General features: G+C 33.8%; 1 protein-coding gene across 2 annotated transcripts; it reads right to left on the bottom strand.

Moving 5' to 3' along the window:
* Window positions 1-863: 863 nt before the first annotated feature.
* LOC125673874 (TBC1 domain family member 15-like) lies at window positions 864-20,238 on the bottom strand. 2 transcript variants are annotated; one of them, XM_048910796.2, is made up of 15 exons: window positions 20,149-20,238; window positions 19,070-19,171; window positions 18,758-18,893; window positions 18,261-18,468; window positions 17,904-18,015; window positions 14,770-14,964; window positions 12,748-12,876; window positions 12,251-12,354; window positions 11,468-11,562; window positions 10,947-11,063; window positions 10,075-10,175; window positions 8,532-8,631; window positions 7,942-8,039; window positions 5,241-5,357; window positions 864-4,463 (listed from the first exon to the last, which is right to left on the bottom strand). In XM_048910796.2, the coding sequence occupies exons 1-15, from the start codon at window positions 20,164-20,166 to the stop codon at window positions 4,146-4,148; spliced, it is 1,950 nt and encodes a 649-aa protein (XP_048766753.1). In that variant the 5' UTR covers window positions 20,167-20,238; the 3' UTR covers window positions 864-4,145. The 2 variants fall into 2 exon arrangements, with proteins under 2 accessions (XP_048766753.1, XP_048766754.1); XM_048910797.2 differs by lacking the exons at window positions 864-4,463; window positions 5,241-5,357 and adding an exon at window positions 5,417-5,593.
* Window positions 20,239-20,278: the final 40 nt, after the last annotated feature.

The following is a 20,278-nucleotide window of genomic DNA, read 5'->3' as shown; positions in this document are numbered from 1 at the left end:
CTAATTAACCATTTTTTACTGTGTAATGAAGTTTGATCATAATAACAAACTTTTTCGCCAGCCGTAGAGGTTCGCTTAATAGCCATGTTTTGCTGTAGTCCTACCTGGTTTGGGGAGTGCTTTGGAAATGAAATGTCCCGAGTTTGATCTTCGGTGGAAGCTAGCAACTCGAGGTATTTAGAACAGGTGGGGATGATGTCTTTCCCCAGTACCAAGGTCAAAGGATATTCCAGATTTTGGATGCATCAAATATAGTAGACAGAGTGTATAAAATTTTGCCGTGTTTACGTGGGAATTTCTATTACTTGATTAATTAACAAATTGGTCATTAATACACGAAATGGACCAATAAAAAGACGTGTGAGATTTTTTAGTTATTTTTTTAATATTACAGTCATGGACACGTAAATGATGGATTAATTTTCTCACATTTTATCTTCTAACAGTTTAGTGCATGCATTAATTCAGGAGCATTGAGGATATTTAAAAATTGTCAAAATCCTCATTTTTAAAATCATCAAGATCCTCATTCGAACTTAAATGCAAAAATGATAGTATGAAAAAGCATATCTAACAAAGGTTTACACTTGCAGAGTAAACTAAAAAACCCAAGACAGTCTGCAGAAAACCACTTGAAATGAAAACATTCATATTTTGCTTTGCCATGTAATATAAATCATAGAAAATGTACGTAATAATCCATGATGTGGCAGCAGTGCAAGATAGAGAAATCCTACTTGGTTGTCTGATACACCGGAAAACACTGTCTTACACTGAGAACAATAGTTAGAACTCCACTTTTCCTACAATATTCATTTTGTATGGTCAAGGGAGACAACTCCCATCTCAACAACATAAAACTCTCATATTTAATAATTTATTCAATCAAGTTTGTCGTCAGAATAATTTAATAACAGATACTCAGAGAATGTATCACAGAGAGAAACTGATTTACCAATAACACAGAAGCTCTTCATCAACGTATGCACAATACAAGCAGCATTCATCAGACACACCCCTCAGAAAATAAAATTTACAATTCACAAGAAATTTTTGGCAAGCTGACAGTGCTGTATTTAACATTCTCAGCATAAATCATACAAGTATGTACACACAATCTGTGATGTAATAAACAGGAACAAAAGATACTAATTAATAAAATAAATCATTTACAGAGGTATACATGTGTTAAAACATTAGAGCTGGTGGGTTTGACATTTTTTTGCTTATTTCAATTTTTTACAAATCCGTACTTAAACATTGCTAACCTACCGTCACATTAATCTAATATTATGTAAAACCTACCAAAAACTAACCTCAAATGAAATGGAAAATGAAACATTACAAATTTAGTTTGATTAGAATTTTTTTTATAATACATGTATAGTACGTTTGCTTTGACCCTTGTATGCCTTAGTAATTCTCAGAAACCCATGTGAATACAAAATATTCCATCAGATAATTCTTTAAAAATTTGTCATTCTGCAAAATTGCACTAAAACCATTGACTTTTAATATGACCTTCAACTGACTAGATCAATGCAAAATCTGTTAACAGTTCCCATACAAACTGAATGAGAATATCCGGAGAATTCTTTTTCTCCAAAGAATACCTGCACATGCAAAATATCCCAAAATTTAAAGCATATTTTTGTGTCTCTTACTAGGTTTTGTGTTGTGTCAAATAATCAAATGTGAAGGTTTCTTTATGTGAAAAAAGAGGCATGACGAGTGAGAATGAAAGACTCGTTAAGGGCTTCTGGAGTTTAGTGAAAATTCTGGAGTTTATCTTGTGAAAATTCTGGAGTTTATCTTGTGAAAATTCTGGAGTTTATCTAGTGAAAATTCTACACTTTAAGGACATAAACTTTAAGGACATAAAGTCAAAGTATATAGACACATGACACACATGTATCTATAAAAATACTGCTCAATAGTGAGGTGTGAAAAAAAATCACTGTTTTTTAAAAATTTTTAAACCCAACTTTGTAACTTTTTTCGGCCAAAATGGGAGGGGGAAGTGAGGGTGGTTGAAGACCCCATAATCGCAAAAATGACCTTTTCTTGTTAAAAATTGTTCAACCAAAGGGTGAAACAGGTTGTGACCCCCGTAACTTCTCCTCCGATTCCACCATTAATGAACGTTTAAATCCAATTCAACAGAAATGAAATACTATATCATCTGGACGATAAAATATGTTTAAATCAAATCAGATGCTATCAAGCAAGATATATCTAAAAATTAAAGCAGAACAACATCTAAATTACAACCTAGAAATGGTTGTATAATATCATGGAATGGTTTTGATCATGATTAGATTATACACAAAACAGCGGCTGATGCAGGGGGCATTCAAATTATTTTCATTGCATTTCACGCAATAGAAACAGTTTTGAATCATATGGAAGAATATAAATGTAAATTATGAGTTTAAAATCAAATCCCATTATTTTCTGATAGGATCTACATAAATCAAATACAATGATTCCAAAGCAAACACATTTCATCTAGCCCTGCAGGTACTTGCAACATGACATGTACCTGTGAATACATGTAATTACACCATTACAAACACACACATTGGATTATTTAATGCTGGTCTTAAAACTGACAAACAAATGAATATAACAATACAATATATAATGTTTTACACATATTAACGAGTTCAAGAGATACATTATTGGGAAAGGTGACCTCTACCCCACAAAACCCAAAATGTCTTTACTTTGGCCAAAGAATTACAAATGCATGGCAAAACTAGCCAACATCCTGGTAAAAAATTTGCAACTATATTGACTTAGGATTCACAATTAAACACCAACAATCACGTGGGAAAAACAAATTCTTGCACCAAATACAAATTAACATTGATTGAAAATATATCAAGAAAAACCAAATACCTGAAAATAAAGTACCCCCGAGCAAATAAAGAAAACCAAATACCTGAATATACTCCTACCCCACCCATTTGAGTAAACTATTGCTTTGCGGAGGTCTTGATTTGAAAAATGAAATATATATATATAGAGTTGTTTGTTTATACAGCATTTCAAGGAGGATAAAAATTTTTGTCTCTGTATCATAATATTTACATTTCCAATGCTTTTATCTTTGATAGCTTTACCAGTATATGTATCAACACTTTGTCACGAGTTACATCCCTCTGGAGGTTCAGCAAAAGATCAATCGGTGAAAAACCAAGTTTTCCTTCTTTACCCTACCAAATATAACTGAATTTCAGCTAATTACCAAGTTTTCATACAAGTTAATGGGTTGCCCCATTTTGGTGCATTATTGTAGTTGACTGCATTTGATGAAAGATAACAAATGTCAAAGTAAAGATCAGAAAATTACAAAGCCCAACGGAGGGAAATAAGATTTTTTCACCACAATTGGTGGACAAGGGAAGTAACCTGCACAATGTGTTGCTATGTGTATTGAAATGATAGCCATTTTCTCATGAATGTGAATGAAGTGTGTGTACACAATACCATCAAATGAAACACAAGATTACATCAGTTCTATAAGATAAGCATTCACTTATTAATTTCAATAGTTCATGTACTAATTTGTTTATTGTATATCATTGTCTGGTGATGATATTCCAAGGTTTTGGTTGCCGAAAAAAAAAAAAAAAATTGAACAAAGCTATAAAAATATATTTACATTGTACCTCTCACAAGATTCACACCAACATATACCATACTGAAGAATGTCGTAAAATAAACACAGTAATTACACGTACTAATAACTAAAATCGTCAGCAGGCTTTAAAAACGTCAATGCATGTGTACCTGTGTTTGGAGCAATAAAAAACACAATCGGCGTGCCTTCACAGGGACACATATACAGCGTAACTTCAGCTAAACAACAAACTAATCAAATTACATCGATAATGCACATGTACAAATATGGTCAGGCAATCGTCAAACTGGAGTAAATTTTTGGATGTCTTTACTGCTCAACACACACATGTAATAATTGATCCCAGTTGACCCTGGCAACATTTCCTCCATATGATTTTAAACACGGTACATTCATCTGTGCCAATGTCAGAAGGACGTCCGCCCCCGAGATCTGGCACACACACACATATCAAAGTTCTGTGTGGCTAAACTTTGAGTCAGAGCCCCCAAAATGACAATCAGTTGTAAAAGTTATTCACCCCCATCTCTCCATTTTCTGTTAAAATTTCAATACTACTGTCATCGGGCGTATTTCCCGTGGTGCCTGACCCGGAATTCGGTGTGTGGAGTCCGTTTTCTCTCAGATTTAGGTCTAAATGCGGTGACTTTTCCCTCGACGCCACACTGCCATCATCACTTGGCGATGCAATGTCCAGACCTATTATCTCGGCTACGGCACTTGACAAGTTTTTACTGTCCTTCATTTGAAGATATATACCCTCGGCTTTTTTGAGAGTGTCTTCTAGATGAATGGCACCAGTCATATCATTGATGTGCTGGTAAAAACAAAGTTTCTAGGTAAGCATCTTTTTTGGTAAAAATTATTCATATCTGCTGTAACAAGTATGACATGAATATTTAAAATAGTTTTCTTTATATGCGTATTTTTCACACATACAAGCAAGATGCTATATCCTGCGTAATTTTGCTGTGAGGGGACGATGATAGTCCAAATAATGATTGGCAGACACAGAATTTCAAATGTTATTTCATTTTTCAAAATTAGCCAATAAAAGACCAAATCCTGTAAAATTGGGGTTGGGCTTGTTAAATTATTACACATACAACAAGACCATCAGGCCTGTGCTTTTCATCAATGTCATGTTAAAATGATTCAGAATCAGCAGTAAACATGGTGTTAACAATCTAATTAAATTTAGATTCTATGATCTGCTCATCTAATTTTGATTAGATTGTCACACTTAAAATCTTATCAGTAATCTACAGGGGGTAGTAAAGGACATTTTGTTCAAATTTTTAAAAAGAATTATGAGGTCATTTTGTTCAATTTTTAAAAAATAATCAACATGAGTCTAATTGTCTTGAACAAATCATTTCCTGTAAATAATACCAATTTTCTTTTTATATGCATTTACTTTCCTGTTTAAAACAATTATAATCTTCAAATTATGTCCCCTGAATATTTCTGCTTCCTGGACAAAATATTCAATCTGATATATTAGTTGGTTCCCAGTTTAAAGTTTGACGAACAAACAACCATTTAAAATTAGATAAATATCATTGATAATTAATATCAGCTGTGAAAAACTTACCTTGAGTATTTCTGTGAAGCCAAATTTGTTTTCCATCAGGGTTGCCTTTTCTGTGTCTAGCACTGCCAGACAAATTAACAGGTGGAAGTTTTTACAAGGTCTGTCAGTCCATAATACCTGGACAAAGAGTGAGATAATGTATTAGAACATGAGATAATGTATTAGAACATGAATGAGACAGATTAACAGGTGGAAGTTTTTACAAGGTCTGTCAGTCCATAATACCTGGACAAAGAGTGAGATAATGTATTAGAACATGAGATAATGTATTAGAACATGAGATAATGTATTAGAACATGAATGAGACAGATTAACAGGTGGAAGTTTTTACAAGGTCTGTCAGTCCATAATACCTGGACAAAGAGTGAGATAATGTGTAAGAACATGAGATAATGTGTAAGAACATGAGATAATGTATTAGAACATGAGATAATGTATTACAACATGAGATAAAGTATTAGAACATGAGATAATGTATTAGAACATGAGGTAATGTATTACAACATGAGATAAAGTATTAGAACATGAGATAATATATTAGAACATGAATGAGATAATGTATTACATGTACAACATGAGATAATGTATTACAACATGAGATAATGTATTAGAACATGAGATAATGTATTAGAACATGAATGAGATAATGTATTACAACATGAGATAATGTATTAGAACATGTGATAATGTATTAGAACATGAGATAATATATTAGAACAAGAGATAATATATTAGAACATGAGATAATATATTAGAACAAGAGATAATATATTAGAACATGAATGAGATAATGTATTAGAACATGAGATAATATATTAGAACATGAATGAGATAATGTATTAGAACATGAGATAATGTATTAGAACATGAGATAATGTATTAGAACATGAATGAGATAATGTATTAGAACATGAGATAATGTATTAGAACATGAGATAATGTATTAGAACATGAGATAATATATCAGAACAAGGGATAATATATTAGAACATGAGATAATATATTAGAACATGAGATAATGTATTAGAACATGAGATAATGTATTAGAACATGAGATAATGTATTAGAACATGAATGAGATAATGTATTAGAACATGAGATAATGTATTAGAACATGAGATAATATATTAGAACATGAGATAATGTATTAGAACAAGAGATAATATATTAGAACATGAATGAGATAATGTATTAGAACATGAGATAATGTATTAGAACATGAATGAGATAATGTATTAGAACATGAGATAATGTATTAGAACATGAATGAGATAATGTATTAGAACATGAGATAATATATTAGAACATGAGATAATATATTAGAACAAGAGATAATATATTAGAACATGTGATAATGTATTAGAACATGAGATAATATATTAGAACAAGAGATAATAAATTAGAACATGAGATAATATATTAGAACAAGAGATAATATATTAGAACATGAATGAGATAATGTATTAGAACATGAGATAATGTATTAGAACATGAGATAATGTATTAGAACATGAATGAGATAATGTATTAGAACATGAGATAATGTATTAGAACATGAGATAATATATTAGAACATGAGATAATGTATTAGAACATGAGGTAATGTATTACATGTACAACATGAGATAATGTATTAGAACATGAGATAATGTATTAGAACATGAGATAATGTATTAGAACATGAATGAGATAATGTATTAGAACATGAGATAATGTATTAGAACATGAGATAATGTATTAGAACATGAGATAATATATTAGAACAAGAGATAATATATTAGAACATGAATGAGATAATGTATTAGAACATGAGATAATGTATTAGAACATGAATGAGATAATGTATTAGAACATGAGATAATGTATTAGAACATGAGATAATATATTAGAACATGAGATAATATATTAGAACATGAGATAATGTATTACAACATGAGTGAGACAGGTTAACAGGTGTCCTGGAAACACATATTGAATTAGAAAAATCATTGCAGTTTATTCACGTTAAGAAATGAATGATACACACTGGCGTGTGATGTACTACAGGTTTAAACATTAAACAGGATGTGCAAATCGTAACAACACAGATGACACTTATTACAATATCAACAAATTCCTTTCACCAAACAAACCTAAGAAAATAAAAGGTTTCCACTACACTTCCAAATGAGGTCAATTTTTCTTAGGACGAATCTGACCTTCACCCTGACGAGGAATTCAGCATGTGACCCTGACCTTTTTGTTCTACAAACAGGAACACTCTATCTTGCATAGTTCATAGGTTATGACCAAACTAAACCTAGAGTCGTGAAGAAAAGCATGATAAACCATATGCCCCCCACATTGAAGATTTGATCTTGGGGCCCTTAACATTTGTTCTTGGAGCCCCTACATTTGATCTAGGGCTGGACATGACCTTGGGCCTCTGACATTTAATCAAGCCCCCCCCCCCCCTATGAAATATTGGTCCTCTAACAGATGATCTTGGCCCTGATATTTGATCTCTGGCCTCTAACACTTGATCCAGCAGCATACCATTTTATTTAACACAAATGAATCTGCATTCTCTAGAGATTGTCATGTATCACATTTTATAATCATAACTAAACCTAAATTCTAACTCACAAAAATGGCAAACATTCTAACACTCAAAGTGAATATAAATATAACAGATATACATGTATATGTCGGTGTGTTTTACCTCCCAAAGTCTCATCACGTCATTAAAGGAAAATTCTCTCTTGAACAAAATCAGCAGCCATCGAAAACAGAAGTAGAAATTTCCTGAGTCATGACTCTCTGAGAAAAAAAATTAATACTTTAAATACGTTTGTACAGCTACATAAGAAATAAGCTCATCAGACATTTTGCAAAATCTACTTGGTGCAATAAAATTTCGAAAACACAAAATTTAGTTAAAATATAACATAAAACAAACAGAGAAATACTTTTTCTCAAAATTTTGTTACTGAACACACAGATCACAGCATCATAATTCTGAAACATTCTGCATTTCTTCTTGTGACAGGTCACACTCCAATTACCGAGATAACTTCATAAATCTGATGACACTCACAATCTACATACCGAGATAACTACCTAATTCTGATGACACTCACAATCTACATACCGAGATAACTACATAAATCTGATGACATGTCTCACTCTACGTACCAAGATACCTACATAATTCTGGCTACGTACTGAGATAGCTACATAAATCTGATGACACTCACAATCAAAGTACCAAGATAGCTACATAATTCTGGTGACACTTCACACTCTACGTACCGAGATAGCTACATAATTCTGGATCCACAAACTGCATCAGTTTATGTATCTGAGACAACTGGATCTTCATTCCGGCCTGGTCCATTTCGAAGTTATCACACTATAACACAGAAATAATCCTGATTTTTAAATCTGTTAATTATATCAATGATACTTTTCAGTGAATACCCAACCACTTAAAAGATTTAAGCACAGGGTATCTGCTGCTTACTATCGTGATTACGAGCATGGTGAATACCCAACCACTTAAAAGATTTAAGCACAGGGTATCTGCTGCTTACTATCGTGATTACGAGCATGGTGAATACCCATCCACTTAAAAGATTTAAGCACAGGGTATCTGCTGCTTACTATCGTGATTACGAGCATGGCAAAATACAAAGTCCCATTATGAAAAATTTGACCTTGATAAATGACCTTGACTTTTACCAGACTCATAACTTCACCGTGACCTCGCATTTCACAAAAAATGGAGTCTTTATCTACATAAATCTGCATTCCTAGAGACATATGACAAATAACGTGCCTCCAGATCATCGATTTGTATGAGAGTAGATCAGCATGAAGTTTGTGTAAAAAACATGCCAGACATTGTCATACATACAATACAGTAAAACACTATCAAACCGAATTCACGTGTTACGAACACGCTTTTTACGAATTTCATTTTATATGAGGTATACTGGACAGATTAGTGAAATGCTTGGCAGACTAATGGACATTAATAGTCACCAGTTTGTATGGACTAGTAGACTGATGGACATCGATAGTCACCGGTTTGTACGGACTAGTAGACTAATGGACATCGATAGTCACCGGTTTGTATGGACTAGTAGACTAATGGACATCGATAGTCACCAGTTTGTATGGACTAGTAGACTAATGGACATCGATAGTCACCAGTTTGTATGGACTAGTAGACTAATGGACATCGATAGTCACCAGTTTGTATGGACTAGTAAACTAATGGACATCGATAGTCACCAGTTTGTATGGACTAGTAGACTAATGGACATCGATAGTCACCAGTTTGTATGGACTAGTAGACTAATGGACATCGATAGTCACTAGTTTGTATGGACTAGTAGACTAATGGACATCGATAGTCACTAGTTTGTATGGACTAGTAGACTAATGGACATCGATAGTCACTAGTTTGTATGGACTAGTAGACTAATGGACATCGATAGTCACTAGTTTGTATGGACTAGTAGACTAATGGACATCGATAGTCACTAGTTTGTATGGACTAGTAGACTAATGGACATCGATAGTCACTAGTTTGTATGGACTAGTAGACTAATGGACATCAATAGTCACTAGTTTGTATGGACTAGTAGACTAATGGACATCAATAGTCACTAGTTTGTATGGACTAGTAGACTAATGGACATTGATAGTCACTAGTTTGTATGGACTAGTGCCTGAAAAAGTTAATTTCAAACTCTGTATTTGCAATACATGTAAATATTATATATATATAAAGCAACCCCTACAGTAACTCGTGAGTATCAAACAGTACTAACACAAAACTGATACTCACAACTCGCTCCATGAGGCCGGCAAAACACCAGAATGCGTCCACTTCATTTTCCATGACAACCAGCACTGGGGACAAGAGGTCACTCATCCCTTGGACATAACCTGCATAAAATAACAGCAAGGTCAAACATGCCTTCATTACTTACAGTTTTCCAATAGGTATGGTAGCAACACAATGTGAAGCTACTGAGAAAGAGAGAAGGTGTGTGTGTGCATGTGCATACAACATTGTTGTACTAACATACACATAAAAAATATCTATATAGAAAAACCTCCAATACACAACATGAATACTGTAGACTCCTTATTTTACGCGAGTATTTAATATCGTGAAAAGCCTCATGGGCTTCAAATCACGTGATCATGAATTTGTGAGTGGTCTATTATTGATCAAGAGTTTTAAACATATATTTCAGCAATTTAAAAATAAAAGCGGGTAATTTGAATTTCCGTGGTGCTTCTCGTGAAATTATGCGATAATAAATTCCTCATGCATATTTCGGAATTTACAATATATATATTTTTATTTTACAGTGAAGATATTTTCAAAATAAATGGTGTCACATGAGGTCATTTGAATTTCTAGACATACTTCAATGGTTAATTTATTTTCTCATTATCTAATATCTTTTTAAGGAGACTGGATATGTTGCATAAAATCTTTTTAAGGAGGCCGAGTATGTTGCTGTTAATCTTTTTAAGGAGGCCGAGTATGTTGCTGTTAATCTTTTTAAGGAGGCCGAGTATGTTGCTGTTAATCTTTTTAAGGAGGCTGAGTATGTTGCTGTTAATTTTTTTAAGGAAGCTGAGTATGTTGCTGTTAATCTTTTTAAGGAGGCTGAGTATGTTGCTGTTAATCCTTCTCCATCTTACCCAGATCAAAGTTATACATGCAGTAGGTCATCAGACAATCGTTTAACACTTGTAAGTTAGGGTTGCACTCCCCCTCAAAGAACTTGTGGGTCCGGTCTGTCCTCGTCACGTCTTTCTCTACAAATAAAAAAATAATGCATTTTTACCCCAGGATCTGTCATGTTACCCATTTAACTACCCGACTTCCCACTTTCATTCTGCCTGATATACATACCAGGGAGTAGCTTTTATCACTGGCAAAGGCATTCACCTTATTTAGTCATCAAAAAATGTAAAAGTAATATTCTATCATAAAAAACGAAATGCACCATTTTTGTTTTCCTTTGGTTCTACTGTTCAGTAAAATAAATCTCAGTACAAATAATTCATACATCAACTGGTGCTGGTGAAGAAACTAATGAGTCCATGCAATGCAAAAATTGAATACCATCCCAAAATACTGAAACCATCACAGTCATGAGAAAATCACACATCCTCTTAAAATACTGAAATAATCAAAGAATTAATGGGTTTAAACTCACCAATAAGACATTTTCTCTCCCTCAGAAGTGAAAACCTTCTTTCCTGTATGTCAGTGATGGTCTTCCATTGTAACTTCATCCTGAAGTAGTCGTCTCTGTCAAAACAATGAATAACCATTACATCTCTTTATCTTATACAAGATTCACTACGTGAGAAAGTTCATAAGAAGTAGATGAAATGGTGGATGACAGTTTAATTTTCACAACTCATTCCATTTTGTAACTATGTACAGTAAAACACACTTATAGAGAAGTGCTGGGGATGAACAATTTTAATTTGCTATAAACATAATTTGTTATATCCAAGTTCATAATAATTTAAAACTACAGGGTATGAAAATCACTTTACTGTAAGTGTAAATTCATTATAAGTGTGTTTGCTATAATTGTGTTCTACTGTAAGTGTGAATTCATTATAAGTGTGTTCGCTGTAACTATGTTTTACTGTAAGTGTGAATTCATTATGAGTGTGTTCACTGTAACCGTGTTCTACTGTAAATGTGAATTCATTATGAGTGTGTTCACTGTAACCATGTTCTACTGTAAAAGTGAATTCATTATGAGAGTGTTCACTATAACTGTGTTTTACTGTATGTGTGAATTCATTATGAGTGTGTTCACTGTAACCACGTTATACTACACTTTGGAGCTGAATATATTGCAGATTAAGTCTTAGTTATGAAATTTATATCTTTGCACTCTTTTGAAAAATTGCACAGTTGCTAAACTTTATAAGACCAACAACATAAATAGTTTCCTGAGAATTTTCTGATTTCTACTCACACTTTTCGTTTTCTCTCATCAGTTCTGGTTTTGTACGTAGACTGCCAATCATGGTAACCTAGCAGAAATTTCCACACCTCTATCCTAATACTGGGCTCTATACCCTGAAAAAGCGGAGTTAAATGGTAAGTACAAAAATTGATTGCAAAAGTGAGTACAGAAGTTGAGTAGAAAAGTGAGTAAAATGTTGAGTACAAAAGTTGAGTAGAAAAGTGAGTAAAATGTTGAGTACAAAAGTTAAGTACAAAAGTTGAGTACAAAAGTGAGTGATTTGTTTACTACAAAAGTGAGTAAATTGCTGAGCACAAAAGGTGAGTACCAAAGATGAGTGCAACATGGGGATTATGCCCGACTGCTACACAGTCAACAGAACACTGGTATGGGAACTTATAAGCACAAAGCTATTTCATCATGTAGCAAAGTTATCGAAAGATTCAACCAGACTAATGATGAACTATACACCCCCCCCCACCCCCCCAAACTAACTTTTTACATACCCCTCTAAATATGACGTCTTTGAGGTTTTCTATGTTCTTTATCCTTCCATCTGTGTCCATGTGTTTAGACCACTTCTGGGCGGTCAAAGGGCTACTTCTGGTCACCTGTGGTCTACTAGGCAGCTTGGTCTGCAAAACACAGAGACACAATGTTTCACAACCGATAGAATATGCATCAATGAGGAGTTTTTGTATTATTCGAGCGATTCAACTTTCCACAGAAAATTCTACAATTTTGCTTTACATTATTCACTAAAAGTCTTCTATAAGTACACTACAGTACCTTTACTGAAATATGTATAAAAACATCAGGGGGTACTTGGGATAAGATCTTTAATCTAGTCACACTTTATCTATCTGTGTTATTGTTTAGATTGCAGGTAGCACCAAACAAATTGAATGCATTAAGATATTGAACTTATTGATAAAAATCTTCATAATAGATGTTTATTGTATGGAAGTGAATTGAAAGTCATCAGGATAAAATCAGGACTATTGCATAAGGATTTGTATGAAATCATAAAGGTGAATTTACAATGTCTAAAATGCTAGTAAAAAATATGTTATCTACTAGTCAGGGGCTACACATACAAGCTTGATCTCTCAAGATACTGAGCAGACATTTCCAGTTAACCAGTCATTTGATGACCTTTGACCTTGTGACCTGAAAACCAATGGGGTTCATCTCCTCTTTAGGTATACCAACGTACCAAGTTGGATGTCCTGTCATCAAAAAGAGTTCACAAGATATCAGTGGACAATATTTTTTCATGCTCAGAGTAATTTGACCAATGACCTTTGACCTTGTGACATAAATGTCATCTACTCCTTTGGAGTTAGGATGTATTAGTGTGTCAAATTTGATGTCTGCAGGCAACAGGTTCTCATTCAGATATTGAGTGGACAATATATTTCTGTCCAGAGTAAGGTGACCCTTGACCTTGTGTCTTCATAATCAATAAAAGTCATCTACTCTTGGGGAAACCAGTATACAGTAAAACATGGTTATAGTGAACCTCCAGGGCCAGCGAAAAACAGTTCATTATAACCAAACTTTATTATACAGTAAAACATATTTATAGTGAACTTCCAGGGCCAGCGAAAAACAGTTCATCTTAACCAAACTTCATTATTTCAAGAAAATTTTCTTTATTTTCCTCTCAAAGGGGAATAAATATCACTTCGCAGTAAGCTTGAATCTGTGTTTGGTATAAGCATGCATTACTGTAAGTTTCTAAAGATACGAGTAGACAATACTTCATATACTGGCCGCCATACTGACTCACAGACAAGTACACACCAATACAAACCGCCGCCATACTGACTCACAGACAAGTACACACCAATATAAACCACCGCCATACTGACTCACAGACAAGTACACACCAATATAAACCACCGCCATACTGACTCACAGACAAGTACACACCAATATAAACCACCACCATACTGACTCACAGACAAGTACACACCAATATAAACCACCGCCATACTGACTCACAGACAAGTACACACCAATATAAACCGCCGCCATACTGACTCACAGACAAGTACACACCAATATAAACCACCACCATACTGACTCACAGACAAGTACACACCAATATAAACCACCGCCATACTGACTGACAAACAAGTACACACCAATATAAACCACCGCCATACTGACTCACAGACAAGTACACACCAATATAAACCACCGCCATACTGACTCACAGACAAGTACACACCAATATAAACCACCGCCATACTGACTGACAGACAAGTGCACACCAATATAAACCCTTTTCAAGAGGAGGGGGACATGATAATAATTGAAAACAAATTATTTATTGTGAATTAAAATTGACTGTTCCTGAGGTTTTGCTCTGTGTTGTGTTGTATTGTGCTATAAATGACTGCATCAAGTCAAATACTCTCTCACAAAAAGATCATTTTCAACACTTCATTTGTGAGCTACCAGCAAAATTACGAACATTTTGTATACTGTTTTACAAGCACAAGTGCTTGTATGATGGTTACCTTGGTGACAAACTCAAACCCCGCCTCCTGCTGGCTGATCTCCATGCCCGGTATTTCCTCCGCGTGCAGGATTTCCGCCACTTCCTCTTTGGGTCGATGAGCAACTGGTTCCTGCTGAAACATGGTGTCTCTCAGGAAGTTGGTCACTTTGGAGAATCCACCCAGAGTTGTGGTGTAGGGGTCTTTGATGAATTTCTGAAAAGTATTATGATACATTATTGGTAATTCTACAAAGATGTACTGTTTGTGTAGAAGTAGATAATTTCCATAGTTGTCATTTGGATCAGAAGTCATTACTAAGTACCATTGAAATCAGAGTAATTATGTCGAGCATCACATGCAATATACTGTTTTGTAAATTAACATGTAAAGAAAAACACACACACACACAAATGCAACACATCTTCTTGGAAGATACTAAAAATCTTAGCATAATTTCATATTGAAATAACTGGCAATGGTATTTTCAAAGAATGGCGGTTTATTTTCAACATGATACAAATGAGTACTTTTCAACAATACCACTCTTTACATTCATCTGACATGAAGCCTATTCATATTCAAAATATTCAAGGCAATTATCGATATTGACAAATTATGATCATGAAGTTCTAAATTTGAACTCTGAAAATGTTTTAGATGATGTCACTGCAGGGTTTTATCAAGTTTTTAAACAAGAGGGAGGGGGGGATTTCTTCTCAAATTACAAGGTATAAATGACAGATCACCGACCTCTATATTATGATAGTAAAATATGTAAAAAGAGATTTTTGTCATTAGTTCTACACAATCTTTTGCAGGGAAATTCTCCAATTTAGGAGTTTTCTATAATTGAAGGAAACGCTTTACATGTACATGCAGAAATATTCATTCTTAGTCAAAGGGGGAAAGTATCCTTTTACCGGTAGTGAAAAAAACCTTGAGAAATCCCTGCACCAGATTATGCCATAAAAATCATCAAAACAAGATAAAATCACACCATTATATCACATGATATGATGTCTAATACTATATATCAAAAGAAAGTATTAATAGTTATGAATATCAATATATGATTTTAGCAAACACTAAATTTACTGACCCGTTTCAATTTCATCCTTCGTGATTAAGGGTATAACACATAAAATGAATCCAGCGTTATTGTTTTCCTAATCTACTTCAGAGGTATGTTTGCACAATCAGGCGTTTTGTGAGAAAATAATATCAAACAAATCTGACTCAGACATTTTATTTTTAATGAATGAGAATTCATAAACTCCTTGGGAAAATATGTTGGTGTACTTAAAATTTCCCATACACCAGGAAATCTTGACTGGGTACTTAAGGGGGCATGCTGAGAATGGTATTTGTAAATAAACATTACAAAATACAGTCACTGTGCAAAAAGATTTCTCATTCAATATAATTGTGTTATTTGGTTCATGGTACTTAAACAAGTGCACTAGAAAATATCATAAAACTTGAATTGTTTTTCAGTGAAAGGAACAGGATTTGCACTTCGTGTTAATGAAGAAAAGCTTATATATCTATATATATCTATATACATGTATTACTATATATATTATAGTATATATGCATCATTATGCATGATGAAGATATGGAACATTTTGATCCACTATAAAGATGGTGAATGACCTAATGATGAAATGAACATTTTTTTTTTAAATCGCCAACTGAAGTGAATATTTGTTGTTGTCAATTTCACAAACATTTTTTTTTTCACCATAGCATGCCGTATCATACACATTTTCCTTTTATCTGAGTACAATAAATTACATACAGGTGTACGTCTATCCATGCAAATTAGTAACTACATGTGTAAATCAAATCAATGATGCGTGTAACTCATAAACACACAGAACTAACACATTTTAATTTTTTTTAAATTTTCACAGACAACTTTCAAAACCTAGCGGTTTACAATTAGAAGAAATTACAAGTTACATGTAGATATACAAGTTACAAACTGTTATGAAGCTATGAATTTTTGGTTTTAGCTTAATGTTGTTTGCAGTAGATAAGCTGTAAATGTGTGTCTTCTGCGATTTAAACATTTAGCAGACAATATCTTACTATGTCCAGCTTGACATTTATTTCTTATGCTGATAAACAGCACATACACTATAACTAGGCATGACTGTTAATTGCTTTAGCAAAGACAGCTTAGTTCATTAAAAAATTCATAAAGGTACTTAAAAAGATCTTAAAAATACAGTGATTTCACTCTAAAATCAGACTTTCACACGCAAGATGGATACCAGAACTGTCTTAGTCTGAGGATCATGAACATTTGAAATATATATGTACCCAGGCTTCGATTTCTCAACAAAAAAAAATCTTAAACATGAATTTAAGTTTTCTTTTATTCAAGCAGTCAAAACTTGTGAAAAGTCCCAAGTTTCGACTTAAATTTTTCTTCTTTTGAGAAACTCAGGCCAGGTTATCGAATTTCAAGACATCTGAAATGTAAAGACGGAAACCCGATAGGAATCTAATTTCTCGGAGTACCGAAAGTGACAAATCCCGACAACTGCATCTCGCTGCTAGAATATTACTTATGAACTGCATACATGGAAATTCACATCTTGTATCATTTAAACCCCAACACACTGAAACATTATTTCACTCCATAGTAAATCAGACCTACTTCTATCTTGCATGTTTAAAGCTGTATATGTCACATTGATTTAACAATGACCTTGTTTTGAATTCACCCAAAGAACTTTAGGTCGGAAATAAAAAAAATGCGGATGAAAATTGCCCAGTACTTGGCACAAAGATCTATTTCTACACGAGAGAAAACTCCAATATGCAACAGTATGATGGCGGCACATAAGCATTGGAATCTGTCAAGAAAAGCTTACCTGTGTCACAGACTAAAAAACACAAGCATGCACAATACTTTATATAGTCCCATTCCAAAGTTACGTTTAGTACCATGATGCAAAACTGTGACAAAAAAATAATTTATTGAAATCTAAGCTAACACACATTAGTCTACTCATGTTGGTTGTAGTTAACCTTGAAATTTCACCCTCTAATACACAAACTACAAATAATGTATGGTTAACTATTAGTTTAATTAAATTTGCAGAAGAAAGAATATGATAAGTAGATGAAAATGAATTTCTCACCGACACTAAATCCCCCGAGGAATCCGCAAACAGGTGAAGTTCATCGAAAGACTTGGACAACATATCCGGATCATGTTCTTGGACAATAAACAAGCGATTATCATTGGGCGACCTGAAGAATTCAAGTCACTATAATTAGCATCTCTTCAAAAGACATTGTAATTTCAACTTTAAAAAGAAATTGTAAAACAATTCTATACTCTTCATGATCAAAATGCCAGCAACAAAAATGAGAGAAAATCTGTATCAACTGAGATAGGCTAGCGGAAAATAGATCTCCTGTAATTCAAGTATCCATCAGTTGTCTAATCCCTGTGTACTTCATATCAGAAATTATCAAGTGGTACTTGAATGTACCTTTTAATATGGATAAATTTTCCAAAATGTTGCAATAACGCCTTGCTTCCTCCATTATGGAAGTGCAGGGCTGGGTAGGTGGTGCCATCTTTCAATATGAATATAATATAAGCCCATCCATGGTTCGGAGCACTCCTTTTGAAACTCTTTAAGTCCAGTATGTCAAAGCAGACATTGTACTTCTTCCTTAATTCTGCCTTCATATTTACTGGAAAAAAAAATTTGAAAAGTCACTTTCAAAATAAATGTAAATATTTGCATTCTGATCCATGACGTGTGTATACTCTTAAGAATTTCAAACATCGATATCTCGAAGACCTTGGATATGTTAAAGTGAGTTGGACGTTCCAACTACATTTTCTTATGTTTCTTAACCTCAGTATCTTGAACATTTGAAGTTAGAGATAATGAGGTTTGACTGTACAAATGTACATGTATTCATACCTAATAATCATCTTAAAGTTTTCACATACTGATTAAATACTAGTTTTTCTCACATGCATCTGAGTCCTTGTCGGGTTTGTATCCTACAGAGAGGGAGGAGCCAATGACCGCCCACTCCTGGTCAGCTGCATTCTGTCCCTCCAGCATCAACACCTCCTCTGCTTTCCACTCAATAAATATTCCCTCTGACTATTGTATAAAAGTAACGGTTCATAGAAATAAGTAATAAAATCAAACATTCAATTTAAATTCGTTATGAGAAGACTTAATAAAAGAAAACAGTCAACCATTATCTATACCATGATCATTAAATGAAAATTCTTCATATTAAGTAATCATTTACAACATGATGCTAGATCTCTTACCTTTTTGATGAGATACACTTTGCCTGGAATGTGAGCATCTCGGTCTGATGTATTTGAGTTGACATTCACTTGAATATAAACTCCCTCCTTCTCATATAGCACCTGAAGCACAAACAATTTCTGTCTCATTTGATACAAACTAGAGAAAAAGTTCAAACTCTAAATACCTGTAGAATAATTTCTTTGAAACTGAAATAAAATACAAACACACAATATCCAACACTGCTTTAATTTCTTTCAAATATAATCGCTAAAGCAAGAACAATATGTAAAATCAATTACATTCATTTTTTCTCGGCGAAATTGCTTTTACCAGGTTTGGAACTCTTCCCCTATAGCGAGATATTCTTGCTAAAACGTGATTATGCCTCTTTAGCAAGAGAGTAAACATTACCATACACAGGCGTTTTGGCATCTTTATTAAAAATAATGGCAAATCCTGTGCAACGCTAAATAAGTGTGACACATACTCAGCATGACGCGAAATGTTTCTATGAAATTGACAACATAGTTAAGAAATTGCATATCAAAGTTGCTGCGTAAGAGGGAAGCAGTCTGAAATCCAATACACATCGTGAGTGTTTTTGATTTGATTAATATATTTGCAGAAGTATCAGACATTTTAGCACTTTTTCTTCTTTTTATGTGAAACACGAAGAGATGTACTCCACGGGTGTTTTTCTCGGTTGTACAGGATATATTTACTCTCGCTAGAAAGGGATAATCGCGTTTTAGCGAGAATATCTCACTATAGGGGAAGTATTCCCAACCTGTTCACTGGCCATAGACTTTCAGCTATTACCGATTAGGATCAAGATTCGATGGCGTTGTAGATTCTGATACGACAAACATTACAACAAAATTGAAAGAGTTCTGTAAAAATATTTCAAACACCCATATTTTAGCGTGATCGCGTACATTTATAATTTATAAATTTCTTTGTAGCCGAACATGAAATATGGAGCTAGGGTGGCAAACGGGCTACAGACTGATACTTTAGGACACCATTCGTGCTTCTTCTCGAGGAAGTAACAATCCATTAACCTCATCGAAGTCACTAATTAACTAAATCTCTTTACCTGTGATTGTAGTGCCATGTTTTCAAGATTTGTTAAATGTTGTCATTTAGAAATGACGTCAAATCACACGAGTATATTCCTCGCATCCTTGAGAAAAATTGATGAAATATTGCAAATGTACAGATGCATT

The sequence above is a fragment of the Ostrea edulis genome, chromosome 3 (genome assembly GCF_947568905.1).
Source record: "Ostrea edulis chromosome 3, xbOstEdul1.1, whole genome shotgun sequence".
NCBI lineage: Eukaryota > Metazoa > Mollusca > Bivalvia > Ostreida > Ostreidae > Ostrea > Ostrea edulis.
The sequence above is the reverse complement of the archived record's forward strand: the minus strand, read 5'-3'. Positions and strand labels throughout refer to the sequence as shown.

Excerpts from the sequence above, each read along its gene's own strand:
- LOC125673874 (XM_048910796.2), bottom strand. Across the intron at positions 18,016-18,260 it reads AAATTTATCCATATTAAAAG|GTCGCCCAATGATAATCGCT; the intron begins GTACATTCAAGT and ends TGAATTCTTCAG. Across the intron at positions 14,965-17,903 it reads CCTCGGGGGATTTAGTGTCG|AAATTCATCAAAGACCCCTA; the intron begins GTGAGAAATTCA and ends AATACTTTTCAG.